This window comes from Mycetomoellerius zeteki, unplaced genomic scaffold, assembly GCF_001594055.1.
Source record: "Mycetomoellerius zeteki isolate Tzet28-1 unplaced genomic scaffold, Tzet1.0 scaffold49, whole genome shotgun sequence".
NCBI classification, from domain to species: domain Eukaryota; kingdom Metazoa; phylum Arthropoda; class Insecta; order Hymenoptera; family Formicidae; genus Mycetomoellerius; species Mycetomoellerius zeteki.
The window spans coordinates 800,870-814,313 of record NW_017257489.1 but is presented as its reverse complement, the minus strand read 5'-3'; the positions used below and the strand labels follow the sequence as shown (position 1 = coordinate 814,313).

The following is a 13,444-nucleotide window of genomic DNA, read 5'->3' as shown; positions in this document are numbered from 1 at the left end:
TATTTAATGAAATAAAATTTCTAGAACATGAAATAATTAAATTATTTTAAAGAATTAACAATTAATTAAAATTGAAAAAAGGGGTAATGCGCGCCTAACAAGTTGACAGTGTAATTCATTAAAAACAATTGTATTTTTAATCAAATTTCAAGTAATTTCTTTTGACAGTTCTCATTAATATAATTTTATAAGTATAAAATTGTAATTAATTGACCAAAAGTTTTACGGCAAAAGAAGTCTATATGTATAACGTATATTATTATTATGATAACCCGCCGACACTCGAACGATATCAATTATCAATCGCGATGAACGAGACTCTCGAGAGATTATAAGATATTAAGATACTGTTGATGTTAAAGTTACATTGGTTCATTTCATAATCGGGGAATATCCCGAAATATCAAGGACGATTGAAGAGAAATATCAAATATCTTTGATCTCTCCACTGTTCCCGATATAACTTATCGACAATTTCCCAGCCTAGGACGAACGTAATCCGTTCGAGTCGCTTCCGGAGCTCACCATTGAGGGCGTTGCGCAGCGCGCATTGTTTTTATATATTATCGTCGTCGACCGTCGTCTTTATATATGTTCTGTGCCGTCGTCGATGGCACGTCGGGCACGTCGCAGTGTCCAACGGTGTCGGTGGAACGTCTTGGTGTGTACTTGGATGTGGTCGATCCGTTCGGCCAGCCATTGACGTCAAATAACGTCGAACGGTCTCGCCGTCGTGAAAAAAATTCCTGGAGCAAGACAGTCTACCCGGAGAAAGGGGCGACGGGGAGGAAAGGTGAAGCGGCGCATCCCCTGTGACTTGTGAGGCGAAAGTGAACGGAAAGGGAGAGAGAGAGAGAATGCGTGACGTGATGAATCTCACGTCCGCTGCGTGATCGGCCGCGTGACATGAGAGACGCACACCGACGATAATTCAACTGCCAGGACGGCGACGAGGGAGGGTGCGAGGGAGTGAATAATTCTCGGAAGATGGTAACGGAGAGCTAAAAGCAGCTATAAAAGTTGAAGTTTACTTGTTGAAGTCTGGCGTTTACTTCTTCGCGGTAAACGACAGCAGCCCACCCGGGAACTGACAGCTCTTTCTGACAGCTTTTGCAGGAGGGACGCGATGAGGGCTCTGAGCACCGGCGAGGTATCCACCGCATTGAGGCCGTTTTACTTTACCGTTCATCCCGATCTGTTCGGCCAGTATCCTACGCAGAGGGTAAGGATCAATTTGAATGCAGATGAGATGTTTGGAGCGAATGTTTTACGATACGATCGAGATAAATCACGGTTGGTTTCGTCAAGTAACTTTGTGGACTCTTTAGTTGTGGACTCTGCAGTTATTTTGTTATAAAATGACACAGATATATGTGATCCTATTTTGTTTCATTCACATCTTCCATATTTCTTTCTGTCTGCAGGTCCTGCGAATGTACATTTAAACCTTTCAACCCTTCTGTCAATGTCAGTTCGACTTTTATCGAATTTTATATAGTAAATTTTAGATACATCGAATTTTAAACAGCATAAATTTTTATATATTTTTAAATATTTTTGATGCGAATTTCGTTATATGATACTTCCAAAAATTCCACCTTTCAAATAACAAAGAACGGTTTTGCACAGACTTTATTTTCATTTTTATATTGTAAGGATATCTTGTGAAACACGGTAATGAAAATGTAAAAAATTATGCATTGATAGAAGAGTTAAAATGTAGAGTGCAGTGTCTCAAAGTGCAAAGTCTCAAATGCTTTGACGCATTTGATTGATCAATCAGACCCAAACAGAGAACAAGTCACGATAACGTTAAAATGACATTAAAATGAATCGAAAATGATTGAAAAATGACTTTTAATAATTATTTTGGAGTCATTTTGACATCATTTTGATATCATAATGACTTGTTGTTCTGCTTGGGGAAGAATAAATTTTACAAATTGACCAATCAAAGCATTTGTAGCATCATGTTGATCGTACCCGTATAAAATAAAAAACACTACAGAAGCAATCGAGCTATCATACAATTTCACAAGAATTTAGAAAGTTCCTGAACTGTATTTACAACCTTAGAGAGAAAGAGAGAGGAAGGAGAATGAAGAGATAACGGTCACAAAAAATATAAAAGGAAAAGGCTAGAGTGTGTTTGCGCGCCACGTGTTCGTTACATTTTTATTTATTTTATTTTCTTTCCTTCGCGAGAGTCACGCCGACCACTCGTTTCTCATCAAGGACACGTAAGATGCACGCGTGCTGTTGTCAAAGCGCCACACAAAGCAATCGGTAGTTTAGTCATCGTGGTGTGATACCGAGCACAAGCTAATGCGGTGAACGGTATTATTTTTAAACGTGCAAAAACTTGTTGTCTCGTTCATAAAGGAATGATACAGCGATCTTTGTACGTGCGTGTACAAGTTTGCTCGAATCAGAATAAATTTTCTGCAGTCACAAAGTCTGCTCGCGTTGCTTGAAAGCCCTCAAAATTCTTGCACTTAAAAGGAGACACATATAAAGAATAATAAAAGAATAATTGGTGACAAGACCGTCATACAGACGTCTCCAGCACGATTGTCAGGTCCCGAGCACTGTACGGCTGGAGTCCGAAGGTCCATGCGCTGGAGATTTCATATTTCGACTGGAGACCTGCCGATTGTTTCATTTAAAAAAAGAGAGAAAAAAAGGCGCAGGGTTTAATTCGTGTTTTGCGACCACTGTTACAGACTTTCTTTTCGTGATTAATATTTGACGGACATAAAGTGTCAACACAATCACAGAGACCTTTTTATTATTATTACAATAATTACAACATTACATACAGTGCGAACAGAATTACAAACTTTTTTATTATTTGTAAAAGAACATAAACTGCGAACATAATCACAGACTTTCTTATTAATTTCCACGTAATTTAAATATACAATTAATAAATATCCCACGCGAGTGAAAAACTGGAGATTTTTCCCGCCTGCTGGAAAACTGGTCCCGAAAACTGGATGATGAATCAGTCGAAATCTGGAGACCTGACAACCGTGGTCTTCAGATGATATGGCCAGACGGTACGTCAACTTTGTATACATTTGCTAAATATTGGGTGTGCGATACAGTGATCTTTGTTTAACGTTGGCAAACAACAAGGATTGGCAAGGCTGTAATGATTCATTGTGTCACATCGTATCATTTGTGTCGCTTGTTGGAAGGCACACATTGCCTCGTCATGACATTATGCATGTCATGTATGTTTATGATATTTGCTAATGTTGGCATACGTTGGCCATATCGTCTGGAGGCGCCTTACAAATAAATTAACCAATACCCGTTTCAATGCAGTTTAATTTTGATCTCGGTTCAACTAATTCTTCGTCTTTTTCTAATTTTAATGGGCTTTCTATAATAAACCATTACCGTCGTAAGAAATTGACCAATCGATTATTCTTCTCACATTCGACTACGATTGACCAGTTTCCTGTGGCTTAAGATTTAAATGGCTTATTGTAGAAAACCCGAAAGAATTAAAATTAAAAGAGATTAAAGTTAATCTATATTGGTAGAAACGGATTTAAGTATATGAAAATCGTAAGCGCTACTTACGATTAAAGATAATTATTTAAATACATCTATATGTATTTAAATAAATTTATTTTAAATATGTATATGGCTACGCGCTGATTACTTTTTCGACTTACAACATAATCAAACTGAAATAATAATAATTCTCCCCAATAGAGATAAATATATATATATTCTCTCTGTACATATTCGGACGTTGAGAAGAGAAAGCGAAAATGTTGAAAAACTATAAGTAATGCGGACAGACCTTCAGTCAGATGTTTGCGTCGTTTATCAGTGAGATTATTGTTTGTCACGAGCAGGGCCGCATTAAAATGATCATATCTATAGCCGCAGAAACGTGTAAATTAGCATTTCAGATCCGCTCCGAGAAAGAGCACGTAGAACAATCACGCGGGAAAGGAACAGAGCGGAACGTTTCTTTTTTTTTTTTTTTTTTTCGAGAAGCCTGTTTTCTGATCTGATATGCGTATTATCGCGACATTTGCTTACGGGAAAACTGATTGAATTGAAAACAAAATTAAATGTTTATTATAATTGGAGAGAATTTAAAGAAATATATTTGCAATATATATATATATATATTTGACAAATTAATAATAAAATTATAAATAAAATTATAATTATTGTGTATTTATTGAATGTATATTTGATATTTATAAAATACGAATTATTTTAACAACTTCAATTTTTCTAAATTAATGAAATTGAAATCGTATCTCGTTTTGTATAAACGATGTCGAAAATTGAACAATTAATCGATAAACGCGGCCCTGCGCGTGTGTTTTATTAATACATGTTGATTGTGACTTAAGGCTCGCTTATAAACATTTTTAAGCGTGACAATTTAATTTAACAGATCATTAACCGCGAGAATTGATCAAAAAAGCATAGTGCATTATTTTTAATCCGTAAAGGAACACTTTTTTTTATGCTAAAGAAACATACGGGTCTTTGGAACCTACTAAAGTTTTTTGTTATTAGTTTTATTTTTTAAAGAATTTTTCAAGTTGTTTAATTATATATTTTTAATCTATTGTATAATTTGAAAAAAACAAATTAAATATTATTAATAAACAATCAATACGAAATAAAACCATAACGATCGAAGCTTTGGTGCTTAAATAATTTGGTGTGAATTTATTTAAGCTGCGTTCATCAGACTCAACAGTTGAGTAAACGCTTGCTGTTATTGGTATATTCTTCTAGATCATTCAATCAGACTTTTAAATTTGGAAGAATACATCAATAGCTACGAGCGCTCATTCAACTATCGGTTGCGTTTAGCAGAACGTTTATTTTGTTAACTGTTGAAAGTTTTCTCCGCGCTGATTGAATTATACTTTTAGATCTAGAAGAATGGTCCTATCTCAGCAAACAATCACGGTTGTAAAACTGTTGTGTTCTGCCGAAAGCAGTACAGTGATACTACGTATCAAATTCTGCCAAATTGCGCGCCGAATTGATTTTTCGGTCTTGAAACGCTATACCTATAGAACTACCGTATCGATCGAAATCCATTCTTAGCAAAACTAGAATCTGGACGTGCATGATTTAAGAAATCACACGCTTGAAAATCAATATAATACTTATTTGTTATTTTTCAGTGTTTATTATCAATTATATTTTATTATCATATTCAAGTAATATCGGATAATAAATATTTGTATCTCACATTTTCTCATTAATATGATTCATGAAAGGACATTTGATTAAACATTTTATATATACCTTGCATAATCATATTATCATTATTACTTTCTTATCTTTATCTTTATTCAAGAAATGCATTAGTGTTAATTAAATTTTTTGTAAATATTCTTTAATTATATTTTTTATATACATTCTTTCATAAGCAAGATGATATGTATATATAATCATCTTTAATTAATGCAAATCATTAGGTATTATCTATGTTGTGTCTATGTTATTATCATCTGTGTTATAATTTACTATTTACAGACAGTGAATGAAAATTCTTTGAAGCAATTAAGTTCAATCTTAGAAACCTTGCAACAAAAACAACCTATACGGCCGACTATTTTGCCCTTTTATCTGCGATCGAAAGATGAGAAAGACGTGAAGGCTGGTAAATTCACGCTTGTTAAAATACAATTGAAAGAAAAGGATCTGAGGCAAGCTATACTTTCCATCTTAAAAACATGCGATCTACCCACAACGTTTGTCGACAAAATAGAGGAACCGAAACCTTCTGTCACTAAGCACAAATCCAGATTTTGGCAACGCGCGTATTCTGGAGAAAGAATAGACTTTTCGGAATTGGAGGAGGATCCTATTTATGCATCGATTATTATGAAACGCAAGGTTAATGCAGAGCCAGATACATTGAAGTAAATACATTAGTAGTATAACATTGAGATATGCATAAAGTACTAAATATTGCTATTATACTCGTATTTTTATGTTTCTGATTAGAGCGTATCTAGATAAGCACATCAATGAAGTACATGTTAAACTGGAGGCATGCAGACCAGTGAGAGACGAGGTGGAGAAACTGGAGAAAGTACTATGCAGCGTGTTGGGTCTAAAAGATATCATATGGGACTGTGGTTGGAATATCACTCATTATCGCGGCTGTTTATTAGCCTTTCAAGCGTTAGCCGAGCATCATCCGGAATCGATGGAAGTATTGAGGAATCGCACTCTTGTGTTTGCAAATGATACTGGTATCAGTTTAGAAGGCAATGTTATGCTAAATTCTGGAGAAGTCAGGCACAATTGGCTCGACGTAAGTTGAAAATAAGCTGATTACCCGATCTATTCCTATAAGTATTAAACTCCTTTGTTGTTTATAGCTAATAAAGAATGTAAAAAAGCATGATGCTGTTTTGTTGAAATTGCCAGCGTTTGAGAAGGCAGTCTCCCAAGTACTCCTCGACATTAAAGTTGGTCGACGGTGCGTAATACATCATATTATTTGAGTTATGGTAAGGCTCAGGGTGCTCTATATGTGCAGGAAATTCATGCCTAAGGTAATGGTCGGCCAGTATGAGCAACAGCTGCGACAACTCACAACCACGCTCTCAGATTATCGTGGCAAAAGAAAATATCCGAGTTCGTGGCCGGCCAATCTGTCAACTTACGAAATTGTCATCGAAGCGTTAGTACTACTATTTAAATATCGTTGCTTGTGGATGATTTTAAATTTTGTGCAAGTGGCTCAACACAATTTATGATCTTGTAGCGAAGCAGGTCCTTTGATGTTATCGCCGACTGGACAATTCATTGTACCGTCGTCTTGTCCAAGTTTTCTTTTGGTAAATTTTATTACGGAAAACTTAGAGGAGGCTACAAAAAGACTATATCACTATAATAAGTAAGACATCTCAGATTTTTAATTGAACTGAGATTAATATAGATATTATTACTATTTGTGCGTATTTGCAGCATAAAGCACGTGGAACGGGAACTTCATCGTAAGACTATCAAAGAATTAGGTTTAGCTGCTCTTAACAAGGACGACAGCATTACACCGGATCTTATGATACAGTGTTGCGAACGACTGCTTCTACACAAAAAGGATCTGGCACCATCGCTTGAGGGCGTCATGCTCTGGGTTACTCATTATTATTCTGTTATGAGCGATGGCGTTCTTTGTGTGCCATGGGATTGGAGGTTCTAACTTTCGATAAAAAAAGATATGTTAATGGTTGTTGTTAAGTCACTAGCGTAAGCATAACGACAATGCAAATTAGTTTTACAAGTCCCGAGATTTGCAAGATAGTAATTATACTAGCAGTTTAGAACAGGAAATTGTCTGAACGCGTAAGATAAAAACTATTAAGCCAATTGTACCGATTAGCACGGTTGGTTTTAATGGAAATAAGCCTTTAGATAACATTGTAAGTCATATTCTAAAAATAGTACCTCTGTGTCGATTCAAATATTATTAATTCAACGACGGTGAATTTGTATTACTAGTGTCAATATCGTTTCTAATTTCGTGAGAACAACTAAAGACAGATTTCTATGAAAATAGTTGTCCCAAACGAGATTTTTGTAAAAAAAAAAAAAAAGGGTAAACAGGGTTGTCACAAAACTGAAAATCAAGGAAATCGAAAACGGAGAAATCAGAAAAGTTAGGGAATTTTGAAAAATTGCAAGCAGTGTCAGCAATTTTAATAGTATTATAATTTACATTGTTATATTAAATTACTTCCTCAACAAAAATAATTTAACAATTTCCAAATCACAGAACGAAAATACAGAAAACTTCAAAATATTATTTGAAAGTCAGGGAAGATAAAATTTTATCCGGAAATCAAGGAAAAGTTATGGAATTTTAGGACGAGGAATTTGTGGCAACTCTGATGAAACAATCAGACAGATAAATTTAAACTGGAACTATTAGATTTTTAACAACAAAATAATCGCTAGTCTTGCATAAGTCTTAGTTTAGCTTAAGGGACTCGACGCTACGCGCTGTAGACAATTGTAAACAATTATAGACATTGTATATTTTTTTAATTCGATGTATCGACTCAATTGTAAATGTGCGGTCTGTCGATTATAACCAATCGAGGACAAAAAGGTTTTGCAATAATTGACATTTATATACCTCTGAAGATGTCGCATATTTGATCTCCTTTATCCTAAGACCATCGTTGAATCAGACATTGTCTTTGCTCTAAAATTTCCTCTTCTCTTATTCTATGCCCATTTCTACCAATGCAAATTAACTTTAATCTGTGTCTTAATTCAACCTACTCTTCATCTTTTTCTAATTCTAAGACTTGGAGAAAGATAATTGCTAGTCTTATATAATCTTATTTTAGCTTATAAAGAATTTGATATTGAGCGCAATTATAAACAATTATAGACATATATTTTTATATAATTATAGACGAATATTTTTTAATTTGATATATCGATTGTAAATATGCAGTTTGTCAATTATAATCATTCGAAGAGTAATAGCGAATTCGATTGGATGCATTCTGTACATATTAAAGCTGTCATATTCAAATTAGATCTGTTCACGTTGCTTGCACTTTTTGTACTCAATTTTTAAGAATTTTAAGCAACGCGAACAAATCTATTAACATAAAAATGTGTGTTTAATATAAATATAGAAACGGATTAAAACGTGAAGTTTTCCATACATTTTATTGTGTTGTTAAGTAAAATATGAAATATTTACAGTTTACACTCAGATTAAATCAGTGCACATACATACAACGGTTTTAATACGCATCAGTGCGCACTATAATAAGTTCAAATTTATTATAAATTGAATAGAAATTAAAAAATTAATCTATATTGGTAGAAACGGATAATAGGATACTCGAATAAAAAACCATTCTCATGTAACCAAGAAAAAAAATAATGAAAAAGATAAAAAAAAGTTTAAATAAAATTTTAAATAAAAATTTCTATTAAAAAAACTGATCAAACTTGGATTAGCTCAATTTACAGAGTAATTGTTTGCAGCAAAATTATACACTTCGTCGAGCACAAAAAAACTCGAAGCGTTTACGTGAATATTTGTTTAAATTCGCGCCGTATCCTGAGTTTAGTGATTCGAAAAAGAGGAATTTGTCGCAGGGACTTTCGAGCGCGGGAAGTGTCCCGCTGGTCCCGCTACCGTCGGCTGTTCCCGAGTTCCCGCGCAAACGAGCGATCGGCGCCAAAATATCCGACGTGCATGCGCACTACCGTTAACCGTCGTGGTTGCGCGGGCCGCGGCTTCATTCGGCTTTCAGCGTTCGGTCTTGGCGTGTCGGCACGATTCCGTAAACGCATCTTCGTATCTATCTCACTTCCTCCCCGTTCCTCCTTCGTGCAAGGAAAAAGCAAACGTACTTGATTTAACGGCAAGACATGTCTGGACGCGGCAAAGGTGGTGAGTAAGAACGAAAAGAAAAGGGAGAAAAAGAAAAGAAGCTAGAAAAAGGGAATCCTGCGGCGCCGGGCGACGATAACGACACTCCTCGCGCGTGTCTTTTTCCAGGTAAGACCAAGGGGAAGGCGAAGACCCGCAGCAGCAGGGCTGGGCTGCAGTTTCCTGTGGGAAGGATTCATCGTCTTCTCAGGAAAGGTAACTACGCGGAACGCGTTGGTGCCGGTGCTCCCGTTTATCTCGCCGCCGTGATGGAATATCTGGCTGCCGAAGTGCTAGAGTTGGCTGGAAATGCTGCCAGGGACAACAAAAAGACTAGGCAAGCCCTTCCTCAATTTCTCTCTCTCTCTCTCTCTCACGCGCGCGCGCTTTCTCTCATTCCGTCTCTCTCGTCGCGACTTCCTGTTTCTATCTCGTGTCTGCGTCTCGCTCGGTTTCCTTCGCACCCTCTGCTCTAGGCGTAGTACAGAGGGAATATAGATCTTCACCGTTAATCGACTTTGTTTTAAGAAAATTAATTTTCAATCACTCTCTTGGCGTTATTCTCTTGCATCGAAATATATTAGTGCTGTTTAAGCGCAATGTTTCATCTCGTTCGTTTGTCTCCGAGAAATTTGTTTACTATTCTAGATTCGCTTTCTGAATTTTTGCAAACTGTAACTGTTGGATGTTGGCATGTTTTTGTGTTTTAACCTTATCCAACATGGATTGCTTAGCTTATTTGAATATATAACATCATAAAAGTCTAATTTACAATGTGCTCTTGTTTCCGGTTTCTTGTTTTCAATTACTTTTTGTCTTTTTACCTCTTATCCTTCTTTGTTTTCTGTTGCCTGAAATAAAAATTAACAAACTTGGGAAGAGATGAGAAATATGTGGCAAGAATAGGGTCGCCATTCGTCCTTCCTCTTTTCTCTGGATACTCTCTTTTTTTTTTTTTAGAATATCCGGGGTAATTATGAGTTTTAGGGAACCTTCTAAATTGTTTACTTTGATTCCTCTCCCATGTTATTCTGTATTAGTCCTGATTTAATAGGTATAATTCTTAAACTGTAAGAAACTGACCAATCACAGTTGAATGTGAGGAGAATAATATATGATTGGTCAATTTCTTACATTAAATTAGTATCACTAATGAACGATTAGATGTGAAATAATTGCTCGTTTAATTCTGATCAATTTTATTAATCTACATAACACGCATTCTTATATGCGTCCAGAGTTTCAAGCGAGATATTCGGGGTTTTTAGTCTGTAGTTATTCTAGTTTTGAAAATTTTGATATGGCAGCTGTAAGCAAGAGAAACACGATTGTTAATAAAATAATCGCAAAAGAAAGGAAAAGGCAAAATGTAAGAAACAGGAAGCAAAGGGCAAAAAGAATTTTTATTGTGTTTATATGGAGATTATAAAATTAGATGAATTACTAATTTGATTGTAAATTAAATGTAACGGTTTGTTTCCTTGTTCTCATAGAAATGTAGAAAAATTTTAGATTCTAATACAAGGTTACCACAAAACTAGAAATCAAAAATCTGAAAAATGTCAGGGAAATTGAAAATGATAAAGAAATCAGTAAAAAGTTTGGGAATTTCACAGAATTTTCTGGAAAATTAAAATTCTTACCTGAAAAAATTTAATATTCATATATCACGCCTATGCAATTTTGGAATATTACCAACTTAACAATTAAATGCAAGCAATGTCAGAAACGTCAATAGTAATTTACATTGCTATGTTAAGTTACTCTTTCAACAAAATATTTAATGGTTTCCAAATCAATGAAAATAAAAAAAAATTCAAAATATTGAAAGTCAGGGAAAATCACGAAATTTTGTTTGGAAAAGTTATGGAATTTTTAAATGATGAATTTGTGACAACAACCTTCTGTAATATTTGCTGTTTTTTTTTGTTTTTATTTAATGTGTATTTCGTTGAAATTGTATATAAATGCTCATCTTTCACAGGATAATCCCGCGCCACTTGCAACTGGCCATTCGTAATGACGAAGAATTGAATAAATTGTTGTCCGGAGTGACCATTGCTCAAGGTGGAGTCCTGCCTAATATCCAAGCGGTTCTGCTGCCGAAGAAGACCGGTACCGGTGGCTCTGGAAAGGGCGACAAGGCGTCGCAGGAATATTAGATTATTACACGTTTATAACTTTAACCGTAATTCTAGAGACATGCCTTTATTTCGCAAAACCGGAGGAAAAGGAACGAATGTCCTTACAATCTGTGCAACAGGGCTGGTTTTACATGGTTGACGATAAAATTGTGGAGATTAATAACAAACATCGGTTGCGTTCAGCAGAGAAAGCAGCTTTGCCACTGTTGTAAAATGCTTTGATATGACTGGTCTTTTACTCTTAGTTCTTTACTGGAATTAAATATATAAACCAATCGTATCAAAGAATTTTACAGTTAGTTGCAAAGCTGCTTTCTCTGCCGAATGCTCAACCATTACATTATCATATTGATTTCCTTGTTATTCCATCAATTTTCACGAATTCAGATTTGTGAACGTTCTTTTTTCTCTATTTTATTTTATTGACAACCACCTGCAAGCGAATTTTTATTGCGTTTATGTGGAGTTAGATATTACCATTTCGATTTTTATGTTTTCTGCTAAATCCTGTCCTGAATACCGTTGAAAGTATTGTATTTAATTAATAATTGCCATGTTGATGAGGTATATTTGATAATTATGTCTTAATTAGAAACCAGTGAACGGTAACCCAAAATTTCTGTTTTAATTTGAAGATTACGTAACTATTAATGAATTACTTATGCATGTTTTATTTATGATACAATTTTATCTTATTTAAATGCTACTGTTACAGTTATACATGTTTCCTGCACGCAAATACAAACGTACACATTTCTCGTTTATTCTTTTTATTCTAATTTTAGACTTTAGCATCATTAATTTTATTCTACTGTATATCCTATTACTGAAGATTTGAAAAGATTGTATTAATGCTTGAATGTTTTTGTTAAATGTAAACGATATTGATGCAAAAATAAATAGCATTGCGTCCCTATGTGAAGATTCAATTCGCAAATGCGTGTAATCCTCATTTAAATATATGAAAATAAAACTTCGTTATAGAAAGATCTAAAACTTTTAACATCACTCATTCCGTTGTCGAATACCTGTTATATATTTATAATAACAGTTGTAAGTGAGAAGATCGAATCTCCCATTACAATTTTATTGTCTGCCATTATTTGCGGAAGATTGTTAATATAGCCATTTTGTATTTGTATTTTTGACGAAATGTTATCAACAAACAATTCTGCGACTTTGAATTCAAAATTGACGTTCGTGAGCCTGTCGCTATCTCGCAAGCGATTCGAGCCTGCGTTGGAATTTGGTATCACTTGGAAGTTGAAGTAGATTATAATTGTTAAATGTCTTCTTCAAAGTCTCTATAATTATTAAATGTCTTCTTCAAAGTCTATAATTATTAAATGTCTTCTTCAAAGTCTCTATAATCGTTAAATGTCTTCTTCAAAGACTATAATTGTTAGTGATTAGTGATTATAGAGACTTTGGTTATAGAAATACGTATTATAAGACAAAATTCGCTAAATTAACTTGTTTGAATATTTAAACATCTACTTCTTCAAAGGATAGTAGTGCCCGAGAGCAGTTTGCGGTTACAAGAAAAAGGTCCTCGTGTCCTCTCTGAGATTTCTCTTTGGTTCTTATTTTAAGATCATCTTAAGTAATATCCTAAGATGCTAATGTACGGCTTTCTGATTGGTTCATGACATTTTAAGATTGTACTTAAGGCAATCTTAAATATAAGATCTGACTATGGCCGGTATTCATAGTCAGTTCTTATATTCAAGATCATCTCAAGTTCAGCCTTGAGGTGTTACGAACCAATAAGAGAGCCACATTAGCGTATTAAGACATTACTTAAGACAGTCTTGAAATAAGAATCGACTATGAATACAGGGAGAGAAAAACCTGAATATTAATTTAATAGATTTCAGTGATTTCAACG

At 34.7% G+C, this 13,444-nt stretch overlaps 2 protein-coding genes across 3 annotated transcripts; both read left to right on the top strand.

Moving 5' to 3' along the window:
- The first annotated feature begins 580 nt into the window (after nt 1-580).
- Nucleotides 581-7,228, top strand: LOC108727428 (T-cell activation inhibitor, mitochondrial). Of its 2 annotated transcripts, none has more exons than XM_018455552.1 (8): nt 581-990; nt 1,108-1,222; nt 5,533-5,921; nt 6,007-6,319; nt 6,387-6,487; nt 6,548-6,691; nt 6,776-6,907; nt 6,979-7,228. In XM_018455552.1, the coding sequence occupies exons 2-8, from the start codon at nt 1,127-1,129 to the stop codon at nt 7,211-7,213; spliced, it is 1,410 nt and encodes a 469-aa protein (XP_018311054.1). In that variant the 5' UTR covers nt 581-990; nt 1,108-1,126; the 3' UTR covers nt 7,214-7,228. The 2 variants fall into 2 exon arrangements, with proteins under 2 accessions (XP_018311054.1, XP_018311053.1); XM_018455551.1 differs by having other exon boundaries at nt 6,530-6,691.
- Nucleotides 7,229-9,179: 1,951 nt separating this feature from the next.
- LOC108727431 (histone H2A) lies at nt 9,180-12,539 on the top strand. The gene is made up of 3 exons (XM_018455557.1): nt 9,180-9,433; nt 9,542-9,749; nt 11,397-12,539. Exons 1-3 carry the CDS (start codon nt 9,412-9,414, stop codon nt 11,572-11,574), a joined length of 408 nt encoding a protein of 135 aa, XP_018311059.1. The 5' UTR covers nt 9,180-9,411; the 3' UTR covers nt 11,575-12,539.
- Nucleotides 12,540-13,444: the final 905 nt, after the last annotated feature.

What these genes read in the sequence shown, in the direction of transcription:
- LOC108727428 (XM_018455551.1), top strand. Translation starts at nt 1,127, where the DNA reads ATGAGGGCTCTGAGCACCGGCGAGGTATCCACCGCATTGAGGCCGTTT. An exon ending in TCAGGCACAATTGGCTCGAC is followed by an intron (nt 6,320 to 6,386) that starts GTAAGTTGAAAA and finishes TGTTGTTTATAG; the next exon opens with CTAATAAAGAATGTAAAAAA. An exon ending in TACGAAATTGTCATCGAAGC is followed by an intron (nt 6,692 to 6,775) that starts GTTAGTACTACT and finishes ATGATCTTGTAG; the next exon opens with CGAAGCAGGTCCTTTGATGT.
- LOC108727431 (XM_018455557.1), top strand. Translation starts at nt 9,412, where the DNA reads ATGTCTGGACGCGGCAAAGGTG. An exon ending in GTCTGGACGCGGCAAAGGTG is followed by an intron (nt 9,434 to 9,541) that starts GTGAGTAAGAAC and finishes GTCTTTTTCCAG; the next exon opens with GTAAGACCAAGGGGAAGGCG. An exon ending in AGGGACAACAAAAAGACTAG is followed by an intron (nt 9,750 to 11,396) that starts GCAAGCCCTTCC and finishes CATCTTTCACAG; the next exon opens with GATAATCCCGCGCCACTTGC.